At 40.0% G+C, this 26,593-nt stretch overlaps 1 protein-coding gene across 1 annotated transcript in view; it reads right to left on the minus strand.

Moving 5' to 3' along the window:
• Positions 1-15,653: 15,653 nt before the first annotated feature.
• Positions 15,654-26,593, minus strand: part of SLC49A4 (solute carrier family 49 member 4) — an 81,799-nt gene continuing 70,859 nt past the window's right edge. The window contains exons 8-9 of the mRNA XM_032150014.2: positions 22,970-23,152; positions 15,654-16,303 (exon numbers count right to left, since the gene is read on the minus strand). Of these exons, the coding sequence (XP_032005905.1) occupies positions 16,188-16,303; positions 22,970-23,152 (299 nt within the window). The 3' untranslated portion in view covers positions 15,654-16,187. The remainder of the gene's footprint in view (positions 16,304-22,969; positions 23,153-26,593) is intronic.

Here is a 26,593-nt window from a genome sequence, read left to right on the forward strand (position 1 = left end):
AAAATGTAAAATACAAACTTACCTCTTACAATGTTCCTTTTACTCGAAGGTGTACTATTCATCTTTACAGTGAGGAATAGGGAATTTCCTACCTTCGCCTCTTTGAATACTCTCAAGGATGCCCCTGGGACACAGACCAAGGCACCAGAGAAGGAAGTACTGTCGAAGTTCCTCCTTACTACTGAGAATGGTGAAGAGGCAGAGAGGAGGAGCTCAAAAGCAGCATGCTTTATTCCAACCCGGAATATAGTTAGATAAGGTGTGCAGCCTTGACCTGAGTGTCAAGTGGAAGAAACAACGTCCTGCTGCCCTCATGGTTGCTCACTGATGCCTTCTTTTCTCAGAACTTGCCTTCAGCAGTTTGGTGATCTTTCACAGTAGTTGGGAAACAGGAGAAGTAAGATTATTAAACAACGATTGCCCTCCTTTCTGTTCCTCCACTCTATAATCCATCTGAATCCTGAAAATCCTGAGTCAAAGCAGCCCACCTCTAATGCCACATTGTCTGGGACAGAAATACATACAGAAAAGGGACAGATACAAAGGCCTACCCTGGACTCATCATGACAACTGTCGTAAGAGGCACCGTGGACGCACATTCTTAATCGTCTTCTCTCACTTTTTTTCTGGCAGTGAGGAGGTTTTAATTTTACTATTAGTTTATTTTTATTTTTATTTTTTACATCCAGGACCTCCGCAGCAGTGCTGCTAGGTGTGAGAGATGTGTCTGTTGCTTGTGAAGTGGGAACAGGGAGAAGGTGAAATGGGAAGCGGGAAGCAGAACACAGCCGTGACCTCTTGTCAGCAGGAGCTGTCTTAGATCAGTTTTAGGAAAGGCAGTTCTTGCTTTCCTTCAGTCTCTCGTGCCTGTGAGCCTCTTGCACCCCTTGCCCTGATCCGAGGGCCCCTGATGCTGAGGGATGACCCTGGACTTCTGAACTCTGCCCCACCATTTACTGAGCAGCTGTGTGCTGCGTGACATGGGGGTGGTGACATCTACGTCGCAGGGGTTCTGAGAAGAGTAAATTGATTAAAGGGCTTCTTGTAGCACAAAGGGCAGCCTGTACAAATCCATGGCTCTTGGAAAACCCCCTTCCCTCCACATTTGGACAAAGAGCTACCCAGCACCTACTGTTTCCTGGTTAGGGCGCGGGGCTCTGCAGCAGCCACATGGCCTGGGCTCAAACCCAGCTCCACTGCACACCAGCTATTTGACCTGGGGCAGTTTTCTCCTCTGATGCAAAATGGAGCTAATAATAGAACCTACTCCAGGTTTGCTGTGAGGCTGAGGCATGGAAAGTGCTTAGAACAGTATCAGGCATAGAGCAAGCACCCAAAATTATCACCACTGTTACTGAGCTAAGCACTGGGGGTTCAGGCCTGTTTCCGCAATCTGAGTCATGGATATGTCAAAATAAATGTGAAAAATATGATCTTCAGCTTCATAAAAATTGCTTTGTTGACAAAATTCAAAAATATAACCTAGCATCCTTTAGGGAACAAATGATACCCATCCAATAAATTATGCATGAAACAACTCTCTAAGACACCACTAGTGAAAAACAAAAAGTATCCCTTATAGGTCCTCCCTATCTCCATTTATCCAAATGAGAATTTGCCTCCTTCCCTCCAGCCCTTCCTACATTGTCTCCTTTCTGTCTCTTGCTAGAATTAAGAATCGAATGGTCTTAAAGATCATCAAGTCGTGTGTGTGTGTTTTAAGCTTTTATTTTGGTAGAGATGTAGTCTATGTTGACCAGGCTCGTCTTTAAGTCCTGACCTCAAGCGATCCTCCCGTCTTGACCTAGCAACGTGTTGGGATTACAGGCGTGAGCCACTGTACCCCGCTATCAGGTCCAGTGTTTTATATAAGAAACAACTAAAGAGTTGAAACAGGGCCCATTCATGCCGAGGGCATGTGGTTTTTAAGTAGAGAAAAGAACAGGAAGGGGAAGAGAGGTCAGTCTGACTCACTCTCTTGTCACCCTTCTCAGCTGAGCACAATCCTGAAATGCATTCATTTGCTAGTGGACCCCATGGGGCTGGCTAAAGAAACTAACCTGGGGACACATATCAGGAGCTAAAGTCTTCATATCTGAACAAAGTAATGTGCTTTCTGGATATCTTTTCTAAGAAAATCATCAGAAACTAGGATAAATATACAATGATGTATTCCCCAGAATTGATGTCCTCAGGAACAATCTAATGTCCAACAATAAAATGAAATTTTAAATTATAAGTTTCCCTTGTTATGGGAAAATGTTCAGGATATAATGTTAAGAATATAAAACAAAAACACAGTACAATCTGTATGATATTAAAAGACATTTACAGCAAGAAGAAAGCATTATACTTTTCTGTATTTAAAAATGTCTTTAATCGCTGTTTTTTGTTTTAAACAGGGTCTCACTCTGTCACCTAGGCTGGATTACAGTAGCACGGTCACTGCTCACTACAGCCTTGAACTCCTGGGCTCAAGCTATCCTCTTGCCTTGGCCTCCCAAAGTGCTGAGATTACAGGCATGTGCCTGGCCCTGTGTATTATTTTATAATGGAAAAATTGTTTTTAAAAATAAGGGTAAGAATTCTGTTTCCTATATGGCATTAAGATAGATACACTGTGTGTTCACCCAACCAGCATTCATTGAATAAACGCTGAAGACTCAAGAGGGAAGGGAGGGAAGAAGGCCAGGAACACGTATGAGGCAATCAAAACGTGCCAGGAGCTTTGTGTTCCTCACTCTATTCCAACATCATAAAATCCAGGCAAAGGTAGATGTAATTATCCCCCTCCTTGATTTTATGTTTTTTAAATGAATGAGGACAGGGGATTTCCAAAAGAGAGAACGGAATCCCCGTCTCCGGGCTTGCTGCGGAGGAGAAGGATTTGGCCCAGCCGCCTCTGCTTCCTTGCTCGTGTTTTTTTTCTCACCACATCTTGCTGCCCGAACGCTCAGGAAGCTTTGGCTCCACTTCTACTGCCATTTGGAGTTTGATTAAAAACAAAATGCGGACCGCGTTATCACAAGTGCTTTCAATACATGTTTATTGCAAAACCACAAGCACAGTAACCATAATGTCAACATAACCGTGTTTCCTAACAGAACAGGAGATCGCCATGCCTAAGTGCGTGCGTTTTCCAAAGAAATGGCGGCTTATTTGGAAGCTCACACACTGCGAGTGATGACGAGAAGCCCTGTTGTGAACTAGGAGTTCTAAACCATTAAACATTTAATTACCACTTTGGCAAAGCAATGCACATTACCATTTCTACAATGGAACAGCACAGAGATTTTAAATGCATCTTTATTTTTTAGAATCTTCAGTATTCACAATGTGTAAAATGAAGCAGCATTTTAAGTAAAACTCTATGCCAAAACAGTTTCTTAAAAAGTCTGGATTAAAAAGAAGGAAAACCACACATGAATAATATTTATCAGTGCTCACAGTTGACACTAACTATGGTTTTTTAAAAGAATAAAAATACTCAAGACTTCAACATTTCTTTACAAAAGTATACTTGGCCATAAAATAAAAATCTATAAAACCCCAAATATTACAAAAGTAAAATGCAAAAAAATTTTGTATACAAATGTAATACAATCTTTACATGGTAAGGATTATTTAAAAACACACAGAACACTTTCTAAGTGTGGTGTGCTTGGGAGCTGAACTCATCACACACCCCTGCTCTGACCATTGCACAGACCTAGCAGGTGGCAGAGCGGGTGCACGGCCCCGGCATCAAGTCTCAGTGTGACAAGTTTTAAGCTCCCCCCGCACCCATTCATACTTGCATCATCTCTTGTGCTGGAGAAGCTTGCTCATGCATATGGGGTGTCACAGGAGCTGCGGCACCTGCCTTCCAGGAGCCTGTATATAACCTATATCCTCGTGTTACTGCTTTAAAATCAGGCCCTGGAGCTGGTAGGACTCTCAAGAGATGACCCTGTCCTCTGGGCCAGTCCTGACCCACTCTGGCAGCAAGTCTACTGCAGACTGCTGGAGCACTATTTCACCCTGGCAGTCAGAGGGTTCCACTGCAGCCATTTCTGCCAAAAACCCTTCCCAGGATGGACCCAGATCCCGAACAGAAAAGGACTTTGTTCTTTCACTTCTTGATGCCCTCTTCAAAGGAGTCAGAGGCATCAAGTGTTGCCTGGGACTGGAAGAAGGGAAGGGGGAGGGGATGAGTTGGAATAAGACTCAAGGCCCAAGGCTGATGGGAAGGGATGGGGGTCTGTTGGGCATGCTAGGACCCACCAGTGTGGATAGTGCTGCAGGCTCCCTCACCAGCAGAGGCCTCTACTCTGGGTTTCTGCCATCATTCTGTCTCCACTGCTGGCCTTCCTGCTCTGACTGTAATGTGGTGCAGAGCCATGAAAGCCAGACAACTAATGGCATAAAATGAGGCCAAATACACCTTGGCTCGAGAACAGACAGGGAGAACAATAAAGTGCTTGGGCTTTGGAGAGTAATTTTGGTTGGACAGGCTTTCTGGCTTGCTTCTAGGTATGTGACTGAGAGAATGGAGGCAGATGGAAAAGTCTGGATGGAATACGAGATAGTAGCTTTACTTGGATCGAAATCCCCTTAGACTACCAGAGATTTCTCTGCATCCAAGAATTGGTATGAAAAGTAATTACTCTGGCAGAATGCATGAAACACAATAAAGTAGGTATAGAAGGCATGCCTTCAATCAGAGAACATTCAATCTTTAGAGGGGTGACTGTGAAAGTTAAAGACTTTTGAAGAAAACACAGCTCTTCCCAGGCTGCAGTGGATGTCTAGATTCACACTGCGTTCTCAGAGCACAGGAACCTCCACTATGCCAGACGGGGCATCTGTGAGGCCAGCTTCCCCAGATGGCTGGTGCTACCTTCTAGAGTTTCCACAAGCCTTGGAGTCAGCTGCTCACATTTAAGAGAAGGAAGGAAGTGTGAGATGCGAGGCTGTTTCCCCACCTCCATCTCCACAACTCTTCATGCTGGGGTCCTTTGCCCTGACTTGTTCTGCCTGTTTCTCCTGTCACTCTGTTTCTTGACCCCTCCCTCCCTCACACCCTCATTCTTTGAGAGCAAGAACTTCTACTGCAAAGGGGAGTGGCTCTGGAACTGATGACAGAGGGAGGTTGTAGAATCTCCATCCCTCGAGAGCTGAAAAGGCAGCTAGCCAGACCCTCTGCAGGCAGGATGTGCTTGGAGGCGGGAGGGAGGCTGGGCCAGATGACTTGGTGAGAATGAGCCAGCTTCAGAGTTCTGCTTTCCAGAACCTGCTTCCACCGCAGCTCCATGCCTCCAAGACTCCTCCTGTACTTTGGCTCAGCACAAATATTAACAAATATGTCTACAGGTCTGGCTTCTATTTCAATACTCTTCCACTGCGGTCTCACAGATCTCCTTACATGGTTCCTGTCTCTCCCTTGGTAGGAGGCTCTTTTGGCCTAATCCCATGCCTTAATGAATGAATGCTGGCAGATCTGAAATCTTTGAAAGCTTGTTAGCTTTCCCTAAAAACCTTTTCACTTATTTTCAAGCCATCAAAACAGATTTCTCTGCCTTTCCCTTCAAAGGCTGTCTAGCAGCATTTTTTTTATTGTATGAAGGTCACACATAACTATATATTGATTAGGGACAGCATGGATTTTTAATGGCCCAAGGAAACAGGATTTAGAACATATTTTCCCAAGAAAGTAAGATCCCATAGAGGAACCAAGACAGCTGTACAGATGAGCTACAAAGCTTCCAACAGCCCTTTTGGGGGTGTTGCTGGCTTTGAGTTAGTTTTTATGAATGGACTCACTGGAATGCAAATCTGAGGGCCAGGAAGCTGATTTGTTTGCTTCTGCATCCTCAGTGCCTAGCCCAGTGGCCAGCACGAAGTGGGAGCCCAAAACATGCTGGTGAGTTATTAAATTATTAGCTACAGATTCCTCAATCCTGGTTCTTTTTTTTAAAAAAATCTTAATACAATATGCTTTTATGATAAAATCCATGCCTGACTTTAGAGTGTTATGTTCAAATTGTGTTACAAAGTAGAAAAGATCATAGTCTGCTTTAAGATGAGAGGAACAGTTTTCCTAAGAAAAATTAAAGCTTTTAAAAAAACATGAATGAAACTTCAGGACCTAGATAACCAAGAATTTACTGGTAAAGGAATACTGACGAGTGAAAAGGTAAGGTAATCAGTAGCTGGTTCAATAGAGTAACCTTTTCCCCAATTAGATGGAAGGACAATTATAGGCAACAGAATATAGCATGGAGCTTCTGTGCCTAGGTGGTCTACATTAAGCTTGAGTAAAAAAAGAACAAATATGGGGGCTTCTCTATTCTGAGATGGAAAAGGGTCAAACATTAGGACTAAGGTATCAATTGATTTCTTTTTCCTGAAAAGGTCAAGTGCAATTGGCAAAAGAGGAGGGAGGCTCGCGGGTGGGGATTCTTTGGGACATGGGGCAAGGATCCTGGAGCCAAAACCCAAGGGACAGCGGAGGTTTGGAGGAGAGGGACTGCTTCACTGGGGACACCTGTCTTACTACAATGATTTCTCAGCAATAACTCATTGATCAGGAAGAGTGAGTGCAATGCGAATTAGTGAATTCAGGGAAGGACTAAGAACCACCACCCTCAACACACACACTGAACTCTACTGAGCAGGCCCTATTCTTCCTGTGGCAGGTAAGACGGGATAGACTCCCTCTCATGACTTCTTCCAGGCACTTTCTGAGTCACAGACCTAAACAGAAACAGGTAGTTACGTGTGTAGGCCAAGGAAGCGATTTTGTTTGGGACTTGTGGATGCAATGTATTAGGATGGAGGTGGGAGTTTCTTAATGCTTAATTTTCATAAGCTTCCAAAATGACATATTTCTGGTGGGGAGGGAAGTAAATTCGGAACTGGGGGCATTTGTGGTAAATGAAATAATTGGCAGGAACTAAAACCTGCCCTTTTTAGCATTCTTTGGGTTTCTGCAAAGGCTCAGGGGGCTGAGACTTCAGCAATGCATCAAGTGTGGTTAGGTTTACTCGCAGGTAGAAACCTGAAGGGTTTCTGCAGTCTCCAGTCCCCAAAGTAAGCTCTGCTCTATGTGGCTAGCTGATATCCCAAGTTCTACCATTAGAAAGCCCCCTTTTGGTGTTTAGTCTTTGTTCTTGTTAGTATTCAAATTCCCCTTAGAAAGGAGACCCAAAAAGCCTTATAAGTATATGCATCTTAGCATGTATACATTTGTTAAATTTTGTCTTGAGAAAGCTGGGGTACCAACAACATTCTCAATCTCCCATAGGAGTAATAACCCATTCCTCAGCCATGGAATGATGGTAGGGTTGGGATTCCTCATGCGAAAATTAATTCTGTGCCTCCAGACAGATCCAGGTCTTACTCATGAAAGGAATTTCAGTGGGGCAGAATGTCTTTTCCTCAAAAAATCAGTTATGGTTTATGATTTGAGAATAATATATGGGATCCTGCTATGCATAATTATTCAGGAAACTGTCACTAGCTCTTTGTAATTGTTAGTTCAGGGTTGTCTGTTTTTTTAAAAAAAACCTTCTGGCTAGGCACGGTGGCTCATGCCTGGAATCCCGGCACTTTGGGAAGCCAAGGCAGGCGGATCGCTTGAGGCCAGGAGTTCGAGACCGGCCTGGCCAACATGGCAAAACCCCATCTATACTAAAAATACAAAAATTGGCTGGGTGTGGTGGCTCATGTCTGTAGTCCCAGCTACTCGGGAGGATGAGGCACGAGAATCCCTTGAACTGGGAGGCAGAGGTTGCAGTGAGCCAAGATCGCGCCACTGCACTCCAGCCTGGGCAACAGAGCAAGACTCTGTCTCAAAAAAAAAAACAACTTCGTTTTTCTGATTATCTTTCACTGCCATGTAATTGTACATATATAATTACTCTGTATACAGAATGAATAGAAGTATACATAGATGAAGGAACGAATAGATATAAGAGTCTGAAAGTTTCCCTAATGCTGGCACCTGTAACACATCACTAACAGGGCCTTGTAGAAGTTCCTTGTTGGTTTGAGAAGATAATGTATAAACTGGGAGTACCGGTGGAAAAGTATTGCACTCATGTTTTCTACTTTTTGGTTGTGTGTGACCAAGAGGCGTATAGATCAGAGAACTGTAAAACTTTTCAGCAAAAAGAAACATCTTCTCTGGCCCTCCTATTTTAGAAGTGAGGAAGCCAATGTTCAGAGAGAACAGATGACTTGCCCAAAGCCCCAAGGCTGCTTGGCAGCCATGCAGAAGACAGAGACCCAGACTTCCTGACACTGAGGTTGGTCTTCTGGTCCACTTCTCTCTCTCAGAGCTATTAATATTATGCTCACATTATAGTCACGAGGAAGTCTTGTTGGCTGGGAATGGGGGCTCACGCCTGTAATCCCAACACTTTGGGAAGCTGAGGTGGGAGGATTGCTTAAGTCCAGGAGTTCAAGACCAGATTGGGGAATACAGTGAGACCCCTTCTCCACAAAAAATAAAAAATTAGCCGGGGGTGGTGGCATGCGCTTTTAGTCTTAGCTACTCAGGAGGCTGAGGCAGGAAGATCACTTGAGCCCAGGAGTCTGAGGATACAGTGAGCTATGATTGTGCCACTGCACTCCAGCCTGGATGACAGAGACTCTGTCTCAAAAAAAACAAAAAACAAAAAACAAAAAAAGCCTTGTTTACTAACACTTGAGTACAGATCATTCCTTGACATGCTGAAACTTTGCTCTTATTCTGTAAAATATCTGCACAGTTTACTGGAAGAATCTGACCATGTGGAGATGGCATCATTGCAAAGCAACTTACAATTTTTTGATGCCTTAACTAAAGATGTAAGTTCAAGGATCGGCTTTACTATCTGACCCAACGGTTTTGATTTCTACAAGTGCAAACCCATGCTGCCTCACGATGAATCCAACCAAACCAAAGGACTCGTATCTGGTTTGATCTGATTCTGGTGAGCAAATGCAGTACCCCGACCTGGCTCCCAGAATGCTATCTCAACATCAGATGACAGATTTTTCTCTTATTGCATTTGATAAATTTAATAAACCCTGTGTTTCATATATAAAGTCCTTTGGGAAAATAAACAGCACCTGCAGCTTATCTCCTCCCACAGACACTGAAAAAGCAATTTCTTCTTATTGAATGTGGACGCAGCATAAGATTTCATATGTTCATGTACAGGGCTCACATGAGGGGGGCTACCACACGAATGGAAACACAAAGGTGCTGGGCAGCTCTCCAGCTTTGTAGACTGCACATGCTTTGGTCATGTTCATATTTAAATAAGAATGAACTGGTATTTCTGAATTGGAAGAAACCTAAGGGAACATCTTTGTTCACTCCCTCATTTTAGAGATGTTGCTAAAGGAGAAATGAAGTGACTTGCTCAAGGTCAAATAGCTGAAGTCACCAGGCCAGGGTTAAGAGCCAGACCCGTGGGCTCCTACGCCAGTGCTCTTTTTCTCTGTCCTCTCTAGTAGGGTCCATGAATAATCTGCACGCCCGGCTCTCTCCTCTCCACCGCTGACAACTCAGAAAATCTGGGTGTCACACAGCTCGCTCCCAAGCATGGTCAGAAATAAGAAGACACCACCAGAAAGGGGAAAGCTGGATGGGCAAGAAGACAGGAAAGGAAGAAGTGACCAAATGAAGCTGAGCTCCTGGCCTGCTACAGTTCATTTCTACTGACAGCTTGAAAGTTAGGAAAGACACAGAAGTTGACCAGGAAACAATAGGAATTATCAGAATCTCCATTAGCTATTTTTTAAAAAAATGCAATTCCACAAGCCAGGCTGGGCAACATGGCGAAACCCCATCTCTACGAAAAACATAAAAAATTAGCTGGCATGGTGGTATACACCTGTAGTCCCAGCTACTTGGGGGGCTGAGGCTGGAGGCTTGCTTGAGCCTGGAAGATTGAGGCTGCAGTGGGCTGAGATCACACCACGTCACTCAAACCTGAGTGACAAAGTGAGAACCTGTCTAAAAAAAAAAAAATTGCACAAGATTATTCTTTTGTCTTCTGTTTTCTATAATATTGTGTGCCTCTGCAGAGACAGGGAAGCCAAGAAAGCCCTGTGGAGGAAATCTATATGGATTTCATAAGTCGGTTACTCACTTTCTTTTCTCACAGTACAGGGAGCTTAGTTGATGGTGTTAAGAACAGAAATTGTATTTCCAGTAAGAAAACACAATAGTGCATATTGGAATTCAACAAAATAGTGCATACTGGAACTCACTTTTGAACTTTAGAATATGATAAAGCTTGATGGTACATAAGTAGGTCTGTGAAACATCTATATTAACCACAATATGCTACATTTGACAGATTCATCTGGTAGAGAAATAAGGATCTCAGAAACTTCTGCTTCTACCCATAAAGTTTATACCAATATGGTCCAAGAAAGAGATCCCTAGGTGGCTCGATTTTAAATGCCCCCCGAGTTTTTATACATAGATATGTAAATGCATACACAAGTTTCTTCTGAAAGAATGAATGATGATTCCCTCTGGAGAGAATGGATTAAACAGCACGTTTGTATGGAGGTAGACTTTACTTTCTATTCCTGTGCTATTTTATAATAGTTATACACTCATGTATTTCTCATGTAATTTTCAAAAGTCTCAAAGAAATGAAAAAAATTACTTAAAAGAATTACTTATGGCTAACACACTGATCATTTAGGGATAGAATGCTGGTCTAGGAGCCAAGTGATCTGCTAAAACCTGGCTGTGTCATTTAACCTAAAAGGTTCTCTACTGATTTGTAAAATGAGGTGGCTGAATTAGATCATTTCTTTGATTCTATGATCCTTCTGTGTAAATGGGAAAGCCAATTTGAATTAGATGAAGTCTAAATTAAATAGTGCTTTAAAAGAAGTATCATTTTCTAACATTAAGACAATTTGAATTAGATGAAGTCTAAATTAAATAGTGCTTTAAAAGAAGTATCATTTTCTAACATTAAGGTAAACTGACAGTTTCTCCAAGTTATCCTTACCATTTTGTTCAAGGTTGCAGAAGCTGCCTTTATAAATCAGAAGAATTTATAAAGTAGGGAATGCGAAGAGTTCTGTGATGTTTGGGTTGATGTTCTGGTATCCCCTTTGGAGTCCCAAGCCTTACAATGTACTATGTCCAGCAAGCACGTTTAGAGATAAAATAGCTTGATGTGTTTTGATCATTTCATCAAAGCTACTGAAATCAATTCTAAGCTTTCATTTTTTAAGCTAGGTTAAAAAAAAGTTTAATTCTCCCTTGTTGAATGAACAGAACAGCTGGGGCTGGGTAGCTTTTTGTTTTCTCTTTTTGAGAGTAGGCGAAGATGGAAAGCTATTGTTTGAGGCATACCAGATTCTAGAGCACAACCAAAAGACCACATAAAGCAATTAGCCCATATTCCAAAAATGCAACAGGTAATAACTATAGAAACTTGTTAGAGACTTTTGAAATTCCCATATCAAGGAAATACTCGAACTTCTAAGGCTTAGCTGTGAGAAGACCTGTTAAATCTTTCTGGAGCACCTGGGCTTACTCATGTTCTGAGCCTGCTAGCGTCTTGTTCAGGAGAGGAAAGACTGAGCGTATGGCCTTATTTCCTACTCAGGAATGAGAATGGACTTCTGCCGGGGACCCTGGAGAGGGGTTGAGGGTGAAGAAGCCTGTGTCAGAAAGTCAGTTCGAGAAAGTTGAAGGTCTCAGGGACAGAGCTGAGGTCAGATTCATCCAAGGGTTGAGAAAGGTATCTGATGAGTCAGAGCCTCAGAAAATCATAAAGTGATCTAAATCCTGACCACAAACAAATGTAAATCAGAGAGACTGAGGGCCATGTAACTGCCTGTATCACTCCCATCCCCCTGGCCAGAGATGACACCCTCAATGGACCCCTATGGGCCTCTGTATTAGTTCCTGGAATCCTCTCCTAAGTTTGAGGTTCCATCTGAACCAGAAGGACACGTGAGGAAATGAGCTCGAGAGCCAAGATGTCTGCTGAGTGAGCAGGCCACCCCGCCTCTACTGAGCACAAAGTACCCCAAAGCCCAATGTAAAGTCCTGTTCCACTTTCTTCAACTGACTTTCTGACACCCAGAAACATCCCCTTTGAGTATTGCTCACATTTCCTAACAGACCAGCACACTGTCTGATAGTAAAGAAATAAACTATCTTGTCCCTTCTGCATGAATATAATTCCAAATCAAAGTGGAATTGCATTTTTCTCCTATATTCATAAAATAGGTTTGATAAAATGTTCTCATAGTTTCCTGCATTTCTTTTTTAATATGACATTTTCTTCATATCACAGCTTTAGTACTTGCCTTAATATGGCAAAATGATAGTAATTTCTGTACTTATTTCAGGGACAAATGTGCAATGTGATTTTTTAAACATTAATTTAAAGCAAATTTGCTATGCATTTTTATTCAATCTTGAGCCTAAAGTGAAGCTTGTACTTATGCAAACAGTAAGATGAATGCCTGGATTTTAGTAAAATAGTAAAAAAAAAAAAAAAACCAAAAAACTAATTAAAAGTTAAGTAGATGGGGATTTAATCTCTTCAATTTAAAATCCCTTAGCTTAGATCTCTCGTTAGAAGGGCTTCATAAAAACAAGCTGTAAACATTCTCCATAATTAAACACGAGTATATGATCTATGAAAAAACTTGGCCCTCAGGCCATATATATTTAAATATACAAAATTACATTTGTATTTGATTCTCTTGTAATTAGCTCCATCCTCCAGTGAAATGCATTTAGGTATACAACTGTCTTGTTTCTATACCTCCACCAGGGATCATATTAAAAAATGCTTCTTCCCATAAACTGTGAAGTATTAATTGATAAGCCACAGGGAACTTGCACTACAGCATGTCCCTACCACTTAATATTGGTGTTGACTTACTTTATGGGATTGAATTATTCATCAGAATCTTTTTACATGATGTCATTGCAACCCAAGAGCTAAGAGCTGTCAGAGCATCTACAGGATAGTGATGGAGAAAAGAGAATTTTACTTATAAACCAAATAATCACCTTAACTTAATCCTTGTACTTCCCATACTCAGTAACGGAAGCTTACTGTTAAAGCCCTATCATTTTTTAACATGAAGGTATTCATGCACACCCAAAATGGTCTAAATTAAGCTGCAATTCTGTGAGGCAGGAAAAAAATACCTGGTTTAGGAGTCAGAAACTGTGAGCCTCAGTTGTACTTTACCTCTCTAGAATCATTTCTATAAATTCTAAAATGAGGGTTTGGATTAGTGAAGGGTTAAGATTTCTTTCAGCTGTAACATTTCATTAGGATTCTATAATGGTTAGAAAGTGCAAAGAAAGCAGCTGGTCTATTTTGATGCATGATAGAAATAAAAACCAAAAGAAAATATGATTTGCAATATTCAAGTAAATGATGTGTAATCTTCTCCCCACCCCCAAGACTTTTGGTTCCCTTCCTGTCAGGTTTGGTATATGAAATTTTTGATCACTTAAAACAGTTGCAGTTTATAATTAGAACAATTACCTGCTGGAGGGGTAAGCACATACAAACAAAGTACAGGGACTCATCTCACCTCATGTATTCTAAAAACAAGAATTCTGAAAAATGAAAGAATTTTTAATCACTACCACTTGGGATGTTTTGAACTAATTAGTCATTTAGGTAATACTTTTAAAGTGTTATTCTACTTTGTGTTAAAAGAAGAATTAAGCCTGGTGTGGTGGTGCATGCCTGTAGTCCCAGCTACTGGGGAGGGTGAGGTAGGAGGATCACTTGAGCCCAGGAGTTTGAGTCCAGCCTGGGCAACATACTGAGATCCTGTCCCTTAAAAAAAAAAGTGCAATTAACCATAATTAAAATGTTCTACACAAGAAATCTTACTATAGCAGAACGTTATACCACAACATCCTCAAACATAATAGTTCTGACTAAAACCAAATACCTTATAATTCTTCCCTCTCCTTTCTATCTTCCCTCTGAACAGGAAGGGGTGGTGCTTATTTAGCATCCAGGTCATGGTCTATGGATATCCTTAATGGCCGGCTTTGAATCATCTTCAAGGAATCCGCCTTCTTGGCCTGGTGTGGTGGCTCATGCCTGTAATCCCAGCACTTTGGGAGGCTGAGGCGGGCAGATCACTTAGGAGTTTGAGACCAGCCTGGGCAACATGGAGAAACACTGTCTCTACTAAAAACAGAAAAATTAGCTAGGCAAACAGAAAAATTAGCTAGGCGTGGTGGTGCATGCCTGTAGTCCCAGCTACTTGGGAGGCTGAGGCGGGAGGATCACCTGAACCTGGGACATGGAGGTTGCAGTGAGTTGGGATCGCACCATGCCACTGCACTCCAGCCTCGGCCACAGAGCAAGACCCTGTCTCAAAAAAAAACCAAAAAAACAAAAAAAAAAAAGAGAGAGAATTCTGCCTTCCTTTTATTTCATTTTTATTTCAGAAGAATAACAGAATTCAATGGAACTAAGTCTAGCTTTTGTTTTCTTCTTCTCTTTAGCAAGTTCCTTAGTTCCTTCAGTCCTTCTGCTAAGTGAGCAGGGTGTTTATAAAGAGAGACGATTTAAAGATGACTGAAGACAGACGTTAAATTTGAACGGTTTCTTACTTTCCTAGTTTCACAAGTTAGGGTCTTAGAAGTTGCCAAGCAGTACTAGGATACTCCTCTAGGACTGAGGTGAGTTAATGCACAGCCTTGTACTTGCTAAGGGGGAGGGGAGAGAGACTTGGGAATCTGCATGTGGGTGTGTCATGGCGCACACAGGTGCAGAGAGGAGCAGAGTCCAGTGCTGCCCAGCTTTCCTGAACCTTCACCACCTTGGCTGATAAGAGCCACTTGCACTCTGTCCAGGAAAACACAAAAGTATATATACTTAGCTGACAATGAAGGTTCAATTTCAAGTGAGGAAAAACAAGAAGAAGGGCTGGAGGAAGCTGAGAATAATAAAGGTATAGCAGTATTCTTGACTTTTTGGGAAAAGGGTTGGTTTTTCTGTGTGAGGGGAATGATGTAAATATGAATAGTGGTGATACCATACTCTCACTGCAGTGTATTTTATGTCACAGTGAAATCTGTGTCTGACAGCCACTCAATGTGGAACTCTTATTTCTTAAAAAGCTATCATCTGTAGAAAGAAGATAGGTACTGGCAAAACCCTGCCCTCTCAAATATGCTGACTCCACAGAGAACAGAGTATTTTACAACCTAAGCTGAAACACAGGATGTAATTCAGAAATCATTCGACAGAGCTGAAAGTTTCAATGTGATAAATTATTATTTTTAAACGAGGGTCACTGAATAAAATCTAACCCTGGTAAATAACTGTTGGCTCTGGACGTCACATCTCATGCCACCATATACAGGCAGATGACACAGTATGTCCATGTGACTTGTCATTTCACTTGTAACAAAGTGATAGATCCTAATGGAGTTACATTTTTTCATACAATATTTAATGTAATTATATTAAACATTTAGTCACCCTCATATAATTATTTAAGGGCCTAGTAGATGAAATTGTATTTCACAGAAACAAGGATAAGCTGAGACGGAGATACAGTGCCTATGCTCGGAAGTCACTGGAAAGCACCTGATCACCATAGTAAAGATGGCCAAGGGCTTCTGACCTGATTAAAATAAGGAGTCATATAAGAAATGGCTTTATTAGAAAAAATGTAGTGTACATGTGGCTAATTTCTGTCATCGATATACCTCTTGGCTATTTTATCACTAAAATTGGATACAGGGTTTGAACTTCTTTAGAAGTTAGTGGCATATCTTCCTATTCTGATATGTGACTTAGGGAAGGCATTATCTTCATATGATAGACACCCTTTATTTCTTTTCATAATTACAAGTAATCAGTAGTTTAGCACTGGCACAAAACAGAGAGAGAATTACTTAGGTAGTGCTTTACGTGTAAGAAGTCACACTTCCAACCCCAGAATCAGGCACAGGTATGCCATCTGTAGAGTTTTAAAATTCCCTATTATCACTCAAGTCTCCCAATATTATTACCTAGTAGTAATTAAATTAATGTGATAATCTGTAACCTAACAAAACCTCTGAATGAAGTTTCTTTCTTCTCCCTCTTTTCCTGTTAGATGTGCAATTCCGAGCAAATGTGCAGTGTGCAGTATTGATTTCCAGCCTCCTTTTAAACTCCTTCAAGTCTGTGCTATTAAACGGAGACAACCACATCAAGATAGAGTCTGTCATAGGATTCCCTGAAGCATAGAATGAGGAGGAGACTGAGCAAACACGACCCGGGAAGGCACCAGTTGAACCAAGACAACTCTGTAAGACAAAAAACATGCAGTTTTAAACATTCATGTATCACCAGCAGACCACCACCTGTATGCCGGAAGGAATCTGCTCTGCATTAAAAAGTACTTATAATAAATGCACCCTGGAAGGCCTAGAAACTGGCTTTCAATAAACAGTGACAATCTGGGGACTAAGTGATGTGTGTAATATATGACGGGGCTTCCATCTGGAATATTTTTAATCAATATTGTTCATAACTTTTCGTCAACTTAATCCACCTTGACTTTGGTTACAAAATAAATTACTTCAAGGAAAAAAATCAATCACCTTTAAATGTTAGTTTTATAATTATTTTTTAAGTACCCTCTATCACGATCACTCTTGTCCCTGTTTATAAATATCTGATGGATTAAAAAGACAAATACGAAAATCATCTGAATTTTGAAATAACACTTTTATATGTTTTGGATAGAAATATCTATTTCTCAGCAAAAACAGTAAGTAGAAATCACTGTAAAATAGATGAGAAAATATATTTAAAAATAAAACATACAAAAAAAATCAATCATAATTCTGCCCCCAGAGAGATCACTGTGAATATTTTGGCTTATTTCTTTCTAGTCTTTTTCTCTACCAGCATGAATGGTTATGTATGATGTCAATTACTGGGAAACCTATAGGCGTCATCTGAATGGGCAATTCTGTTGTTGTTTGATTTAATGTGTCAAGAACATGGTTCTTCAGAAATGCTCTCTCATGAATTCAGGATTCTCCAACAAGACAATCCTGAGCCATTTGCTACCAACACACACTGACCACTGTGGCTGCCTCTAGCTGCTTCCTGGAGCTCCAGAGACCCTAGGGCTGTGCATCTGTTCAGCCTTCCCCTACCCCAATCCCATCTGCCAGTCAATCCCAAGGCTCTGAAGTGAATAGCTCCTTGGCATAAAGAGGTTGGTGAAGGTGGTGGGGACAACGTTTCTAGTTTAATATCCATTCAGCAGTTTCAATTAAAAAAATAAACGAGGAAAATAAGCTCCTTGGTGCCTTTTTTCTTTTTTGGTCACTGTTATGGGTTTATATTTTCCCTTTGTACTTCTACAAAATGCTAATACTGCTTTAATCTTCAAAAGTCATCCTAAATATTTCTACACTGCTGCTTCAGTTTAATCCATAATTCATATGGCTAAAGGAGCAATTTATGCTCAGGAATGGAAATCAGAAAACTGACTGGCAAGAAAAGGTGCTGCAATACCTTTTTTTCTGTAATATGCTCACAAATACAGACTCCCCACCTCTCAATTACTATGTTTTAAAAGTCAGACATGCTATTCTATAGTATGTAACGAAGACATATATTTCAATGGTATTTTTATGCAAAGCTGCTTCCTCTGCTTTACTTGGATTGGACATAGTCTAAATACTTAGAGAAGCTGTGATCTATGAGATCTTGTCTTCATTCTGATGTTCCCTGAAATGACACACTGGGCATTTTCTGCTTTTATGTTGACTACATAACCCCTGGATTTCTGATAATTTTACTAGGCAAAAAGAAGCAGTAAAAAATTAAAAAGTAGTAAAATATAGACAATAGCATTTTGTTTGTATTAAAAGGGAGAACTTGGACTTCAGGGTCAAATTTTAAGCAACAGATAAAAAAAAGTAAGGTAATTGACAAGACGGTTTACAACAATAGTTGCTAAATCTTAGAGACTGTATTTTATGGGGAACTAGAGCAACATACATAGCAACAATCAGCTTGTCCTTGCTTTTCTTAAACTGAGAAACTTTTCAAATATTGTCAAAACAGATCTTTTATTTCAGAGTTATTATTAGAATTGTAAAATCATTTCTTCTACATAGGTTCAGATGAAATCTCTAAAAATGTCTCATAATTGCTCTTTGGCGCCATGGTTTGTTGACTGGTTTTTACTGTGTGCCTCTCTCTGAAAAGTCAAATCCACCTCTCAGTAAATTCACTTGTCTCAATCAACTACAAGTGTTCTTTGAAATTATTTGCCTTTTTAGAAAGCAAAAAGTCAGAGATAGGGGAACCTCTACATTTTCCTGCTGAAAACCATTCACATAAACCACTGTTTAGGTGCTCTAATAAGCAAGGAAATGACTTGCTTAAAAACCTAATTTGACTTGGCAGTAGCAAAGTCAGCTGCTGTCCTTTCTGATCCCCTTTCTGACCCTGATGTAGATGAACTAACAGAATCCCGAGCCACTGAAATTTTTGTATTATAACTCTTTTCATCTTTTAAAATGAGCATGGTTTTCTAATACTCCTTCCCTTTGCCTTTCACTAGATAAAATATAAACCCATACTTGAAGGCAGGGGCCTACAGTCTGCCCCATACTTCCGCTGTGTCTCTACTGTCTACTACACAGCAGTCGGAGTACTCGTTCTGCCAACTTACAGTTTAGACGGTGCTCGACTTTACTCAGTGAAGTGGGCTCTGCACCAAGTGGTGAGGCTCTGTTGGGACTGAATTAATTGGGATTTTGCTCAGCCTCTTACTTTTTCTTCTGGAAGCACTGTTGTACTTTTCACCTCATCTTTCCCTACAGTGGCGCCATGCTTTCGGTTTCTACCACTTATAAGTACTTGTCTGTTTCCAGCTACCACCCTCCAGAACCAACTTCCTATTTTCTTTTCCGATGATTTAACAAGATTGTCTCCTTTCTCACTCAAGGTGAGCAGCCAGCTGACCCCATGATTTCCCAGGATAATGCCTTGCTATCTTCATTCCACATCAATTACCCAGTAGATCTTACCATCACATTCCATTATTCTACTTCTTAGATATAAAATTACTTCTCACTAGTCCACATCTGTTGAATCTGCTCTTTGTTTTCCTGGTAACCATTAGTCAATGCCTCCCACCTCTGCCAGGCCCCTGAATCTTTTGAGTGACAACGCAGCCTCACATTCATGGTCAGCCACTTTAAAATGAAAGGGCTGAGATAAAAATCATGATGCTTTTAGCCAAAACCTGCTGCAAAGCTTCTAGAACAAAAAGTAACAGATAACACAAACTTCAGAATATTAAACAGAATACATTTCAGAGCACAAAAAGGATATAACAGCATTCTCAAATTGATTTGTCTGTGACATTATTAGAATAAAGCATCACCGTGCTGTATCAACTCAATGAGATTCTCAAAACAAACACAGGAAGCAACTCCGTTTTACAAATATGCTTATATTAGGAAGCAAGTAACAACTTTTTTTTTGAAAGTGACCTTGAAAAATCCAAGTCAGTAAAACTCTAAAAAACTTCTGACAAGGTTCCAGGTACCCAAAGCAGAACTGAAATAAGACGTGGAGACCCTGTGACCCAAGGCTCCAAATAAGCCAGTGGCACTGGTATAGGAGCCTGAATCACATTTGCCCTCAATGACTGCAATAGCTCTAATCTGCAAGCAAATTGCCAGCAGAACCTAGCTTGCTAGGCAAGACATTCTATTGTGGTCATTTTGGGGTTAGTCTGTATAGCCCTGAAAAATTATCTGATGCATTCACTTATCAGATAGCACATTGTAAGGGGAAAAACCCTAGTCAGGAAGTTTAGTACTTCCTTGAGAAGTGACTTAAAAAACTACTGATCTTTATGATGATTAAAAATCAGGCCTTCTAGGCTGTGTGTGGTGGCTCACGCCTGTAATCTCAGCACTTTGGGAGGCCAAGGCAGGTGGATTGCTTGAGCCCAGGAGTTCAAGACCAGCATGGGCAACATGGTGGAACCCCATCTCTACAAAAAATACAAAAAATTAGCCAGGTTTGGTGGCGCATGCTTGTGGTCCAAGCTACTTGGGAGGCTGAGGTGGGAAGATCACTTGAGGCTGGGAGGCTGATGTTGCAGTGAGCCATAATGGTGCCACTGCACTCCAGACTGGGTGACAGAGCAAGACCCTATCTCCCCCCACCCCTAAAAAAATCAGGCCTTCTAATTACATAACTAATAGTTGAATTTTGACATATAATTAACTTCTGGGTGAGTTTTCAAGTTTCAAAATAACTGAATAATGACATATGAACACTGGCTTTAATGGAAGGGGATTCAGTTTATCATATAAAATGTTTAGGGTACTAGGCTGCGGAACTAACGTTATTGTTAGGAAACAGTTTTACAGAATTTTTAGATTTGCAATTTATGTATAATCATACCTGAGACCATAAAGAATATGGACCTTTGCTGCAGGACTTTTAGGGCAAGATCAATTAATCCTACTGAAAAGAGTTTCAACACAGATTTCATGGTTCTAGTAAATTTAGCCCTGGAGAGATGTGGACGATGTTTTTGTGTATTCATTACGCACATTCATAAATACACATATAAAAGCATTTCTTTACAATGGAAGACTAAATATTTAAATTCCTAGCATCAGTCAGCTAATTATCTAGAAGAAACAGAACAAACATTGGTGGGTGCCAGCTGTGCCCTGGACTAGGCACTTTCACAGGTATCTTCTCATTAACTGCCTAAAATGCCAAAATTTAATGAGACATTTTTCCTGGAAACCACCTTGGTGGATTAAAATTAATGATTATTTAAAGTTTCATAGGGTACTATGCTCACTACCTGGGTGATGGGATCATTTGTGTCCCAAACCTCATTGTCATGCAATATACCCATGTAACAATCCTGCATGTGTACTCCTTGAATCTAAAAGAAACATTGAAATTATTTAAAAGGTAAGTTTCACTTTTGTTCCCAATAGTCACAAAGTTTAGGTGGAAACTTTTTAACATCTACACAAATATGTATAAGAACACGTGGTCAGAAACTGACCAAAAAAAGGGAAGTTTTGTTTCTCCCAGCTAGATAAATCCTTGATTATATCAGAAATGGGCAGAAATAGTGCTAAGTGTTTCTCCTGCTCCCTCTGCCAAAGAAATAAAATATCTGCTTGTATCTGGTCACTATGAATTTGCAAAATGAGGAACGAGCACTGACTGATGTCGGTTCCATTTAATTCACTCCAGACACCAGATGCTGTTAAACAAGTCAAAACTGCAGCAGGACCCAGGAGAGTGACAGAGATAAACTACTGGCCAGGCAAAATGGTCAGGTGTGCACGGAGCTCTGTTGCAGTAAGACAGTTTAGGGCAGTTTCCATTATTGGTGTCTTCTCTGCCTTAAACTGATGAACACAAATGTGTTTGTTATATACTAGAGACCATAAGCAAAAGATTTATTGGGGGATAACATTATCTGGCACCTGCTGTTGTTCTTTTTAAATACTAGGAGGACAAAACTCTATTTCTAGCTGACAGGAAAAACCATGCTCTGCTGGGCAGCACTGATCACTAAGCAAAGCTGTGCCCATCGGCTGGAAAACTGGTTCTACCATCCCAGGGGGGATCACAGCCATCTCCAATGCTTTACCAGGCAGACAGGCAATAAGCCACTTAATTTAAATTGTGATACAACTGAAGTGGATTAAAGCTGATATGTAATGATTGTCAGACTTCGCTGTTGAGAAAACTAATTGGAAGCAAAGAACCTGATTGCTGGTGATGGCACTTTTCCCTAATGGAAGCACGTGTTTCCAGGACAACAAAGAATGGCCTTCCGACTTCATTAATATCACTGTCCTTCATATGATAAACCAAACTTGTATCAGGTTTAGCAAAGACCTATTTTACCTGCATTACTGATTGACAGAAACAATCTAATGTACTGTTCATTATATTAAGAAATTCATCTAACCTATGGACACTTTTTGCTGTTGGGTGAAAGTGCTATGCTAGAAGTTGTCCAAACCCGAGATAATTCTGTTTCACACTGGCTTTGAAAGTTTCTGGCCAGGTGCAGCGGCTCATGCCTGTAATCCCAGCATTTTGGGAGGCTGAGATGGGTGGATTACTTGAGGTCAGGAGTTCCAGACCAGCCTGGCCAACACGGTGAAACCCCGTCTCTACTAAAAACACAAAAATGAGTCGGGCATGGTGGCACCCGGCTGTAGTCCCAGCTACTCAGGAGGCTGAGGTGGGAGAATCGCTTTAGCCCGGAAGGCAGAGGTTGCAGTGAGCTGAGATCGTGCCACTGCACTCCAGCCTGGGCAACTGAGTGAGATTCTGTCTCAAAAAAAAAAAAAAGTTTCAAAATTTGTTTTCCAGTAAGGAGGTTAGCACGGTTATTATTTCAGTTATAACCCTGTCAGAAACACTCCTATAAACAATTCCGCCTCTTGGAGTGTCACATTTTAGAGCATTCCTTACATTGGGTGACTTCCTCTCATTCATCCCTCAGGCTTTAAATTCCATATACACCCCTATCATTAATTTACACCCTGTGTTAAGAGAGATTCGAAGTTTTTAAAAAGCAATAGACCAGAGGTTCTCAATGAGAATCTGCATATTTGAATCACCTGGTAGGGTAAGGCGTGGGGGTGGGGAGGATTTAAAAAATACAAATACTGGGCTCCAGCCCAGGTTAATTAATTCAGAAATTCGGGGGGGGGGGTAGGGAGTACAGGGGCGGGGCAGAGAAGAGTGAGGGTGCACTTGAGCTAGAATGCATTTTAAGAAAAACAATTGAGGAATTTTTCTTTTACTGGCAATGAAAGCTCACATAAAGTAATTTGCCTTGGTGAGACTTCTCCATATAAAAACTTCTATACACGAGTGACCCAAACTTTTCTTGTAACACATTTAGATAGTAAATAAAAAATCAAATTTCTTACCTGTATGATAAAATGTGAGAAAAAATAAAAGTACTCCCATAAACATATTACTTAAAAAAGTGACAACTCCACAAGTAATTCCTTCTGGAACTGGGTAGACAGTTTCCACAAAGAGCTCAAAAAATATAGGTACACTGCTATTCAAGAACACTCCCAGGAGAATACAGGAGGCATACAATGTCACTAAAATAAAAACACAAACGTTTTAGTTTCACAGCAGCGGCAGTGAGTCGTATCAGACAGATCTTCGGGGTGTTCTCTTTCCTAAGTATTGACTCAAAAATCTCTTTTCAAAGGTAGTTGATAAAGTTTGACAAAGCATCACACATCTGCCAGCTCTTTGCTGCGGTTTTCTGGAGTAGATACAAAACCATTTTATTGCTGGATGGGTACCAGTTTATCTCCTTTACCTTTCTGGTGGATTATTCGAGCACAAAACAATTTACCACTATCATATAGTTAAAAGGATTCTTCTCCTGCTTGGTCACACTCCTGTAGACTTGTTCCATAATTTTAGAAAGAGAGCATAAAATCTAAGAATAAATGTCAGAAACATTAAATGTTACTGAAAATTACATATTTAAAGAGATTGGTTAATTATTACTTTCAAGCACAAAATAAACATTATGCAGTATGTAATTTCTTGAGAAACACGATGGAATTAGTCCTCAATTTTGGAATGGGTTTTAGGTCAACATTTTAAAAAAATAAGTAACTTTTTTGAAACACAGAAAAAGATTTCATCCAGAAATGTACAATTAATAGTGACTAGGATCCCCAATCAAACCATAAAAAGTCTATTAACACTATTCTGTGGCAAAATCTATTGAATAAGGATGTTATTCTTATAAGAAAGTCTGGGGGAATATACTACAATTAATTTTAATCATTGCTACTACTGTCTGTCTATAAACCCTTGTTAATTTTAACTTGAAGGTGAAAACAGAACCCGAAAGGAAAAAATGATACCCTATTTAGAAACCGAAAACATATCCCTATATCCTAATAAGTATATCATATTCACTGATAATAATGAGTAGAATTTATCCTAAGTTTAAGGTTGCAAGGAAAATATTTTTAATAAAAATATTTGTTAAGGAAAAAACAATCCTGTATGGGAACTGCAGAAAGTAAGGAAGTTACATTAAATCTGTTATGTATTATTCACACACTCACAGAACATATCAGATTACCAGAGTTTACCATAACTGATGCGATCATTAACAGTCCATGACACTGTTGAAGGGATAAAAAAAAATAATAGTATACACTGATTTCTAATATAATTTCTCTAATTAACCTCTACTCTTGCTTCCCCCTCCAATTACATTAGTCTTTGGGGATTATAAAACATTTAGTATATTCTGATAATACAAATAGTTGGTAATTACTTTGACTGTTTCTTTGAATAGAAGATAGATATGGAAATAGATAACAAAGGAATCACTTAGTGAATAAAGAACACACTGCTGGCTAAGGCAGTGACCAAATTATTTGCACAATTACTTGGGAAGCATCTGATAGCTATGATAAATACCATTTAAAATGTGACATAATTTTCAAAAGATTCTTAAAACGTAACCTAATACTTCATGTTCACAATATATTTGCTAGATGTAGATCACATAAATCAATCACATTTTCTACTTACACGACTCATTAGTGGTACCTTAGGAAATCTAGGGATGGAATATCACTGGTGGCTTCTATAGAGTATTGTATTTCTAAAACACTTTAGAATTATTAATTAATTATTATTATTGTTGAGACGGAGTCTTTAGCCCAGGCTAAAGTGCAATGGTGTGATCTCGGCTCACTGCAACTTCCACCTCCTGGGTTCAAGTGATTCTCCTGCCTCAGCCTCCTGAGTATCTGGGATTACAGGTTCATGCCACCATGCCAAGCTAATTTTTTTTTTGTATTTTTAGTAGAGACGGGGTTTCACCATGTTGGCCAGGCTGGTCTCAAACTCCTGACCTCAAGTGATCCACCTGCCTCGGCCCCCCAGAGTGCTGGGATTACAAGTGTGAGCCACCACACCTGGCCTAGAATAATCTATCGATCAAGCTGGCATGATGGCTCATGCCTGTAATCCCTTTGGGAGGCTGAGGCAGGGCTACTTGAGCCCAGGAGTTCGAGACCAACCTGGGTAACATGGTGAGACCCTGTTTCTCCAAATAATAATAATAATAATGATAATAATAATCAAGTTTTTTTAAATAAAAATTTATTGATCAGTCAGTGTTAGTCAGAGGAGAGAGAACCACTGACCAAAACATGGATGAGCCTAAGAGTTTAAAACAAGAAAATACTGAAGTAAATAACAGGGAAAAAATCAAGCTCTTAAGGACCAGCAAGTGCTACTTCTGAGTAAAGATTCCCAAATTCCAATGGAATTAGCTGTTTTTAGGAAACATGTTTTGAAATAATACTTTCTACATTTTTATTTCTGAAGGAAATGTACTTCTACATATAATTTGTAATCAGACAAATTAAAATGTAATAATTGAAAAATAATCACAATCTGGTTAATAGAATAATTCTATGTGGTAAAATAATGAAAACATAATAAGAACACACTGAAAGAGAACTATCAATACAGAGTCTTGAAAAGTGAGATTTGATTTTAATGATTTTTTAAATCAAGCATGGTACAAAGAAAGAGGCATGGGATGTGTCAGAAGAGTCCAGTCTCTTCTGATGCATCTCACGGGGAAGCAGGGGGCTCTGTCTGAAAACTCTGAGACCTCAAGACCATACAACTCCCTTGGCTTTCATTTCATGCTTACTAAGAATCTTTGGATTTTGGCTTTCTATGTGTCTAAGTCCTGGGAGGAACTTGGAAGATAAGGGATAATTAATTGTTGTTGGAAAGATAAAATTTTTATTGTGGTTAAACATTCCTGATGAAACTGTAAATAGCTCATCTTCTGGTGAGTAATTTGGAAATGTCTATCAAAATAAATAATGTAATTACTCTTTGACCTAGCAATTCCATGCCTAGGAATTTATCCTACTGCTATGCAGGTATAGGTATACAGAACACTTACCCAAAAAAATGTAGTATGAAAAGATTCAAAACAAACTAAGTATCCCCCAATGGCGGGGGGGTGTTGGTTGGTTAAAAATTTATAAAACATCCAAAGAAATATTATACAAATAAAAATGAGGCACCTCTGTATGTATTATAATAATATTAATAACTAAGATACATAAGTGAAAAAGGTGCTGAAAAGTATGTTATATTAAAATAAATGGCACATACACATTATCTATCTGTAAATATACAGAATTCCCTGAGGGAATACAGAAGAAACTGGCAATCAGATTTGCCTTTAGAGAGGAAAACTGGGGGGTCACAGGAGAGTAGAGACTTTTCACTCTATACTCTTTTTCTACTACTTGAATTTGAATTTTTTTTACTATGTGTATAGCTTACTTATTTAATAAAGTTAAAAGAAATTTCATTATGAACAAATGAATGGACAGTGGACACAACTCCACTTCATGTGAGTTTGTGAGCTCATTAGCTCAGAAATAGTTATCACCAGGTGAGCTGACCCAAAGAACTGATGTCTATACCCAGGAGCCACATAACACAGCCTTGGCGCAGGATCCTTGACA

Source organism: Hylobates moloch, unplaced genomic scaffold (genome assembly GCF_009828535.3).
Source record: "Hylobates moloch isolate HMO894 unplaced genomic scaffold, HMol_V3 SCAFFOLD_4, whole genome shotgun sequence".
Lineage (NCBI taxonomy): Eukaryota > Metazoa > Chordata > Mammalia > Primates > Hylobatidae > Hylobates > Hylobates moloch.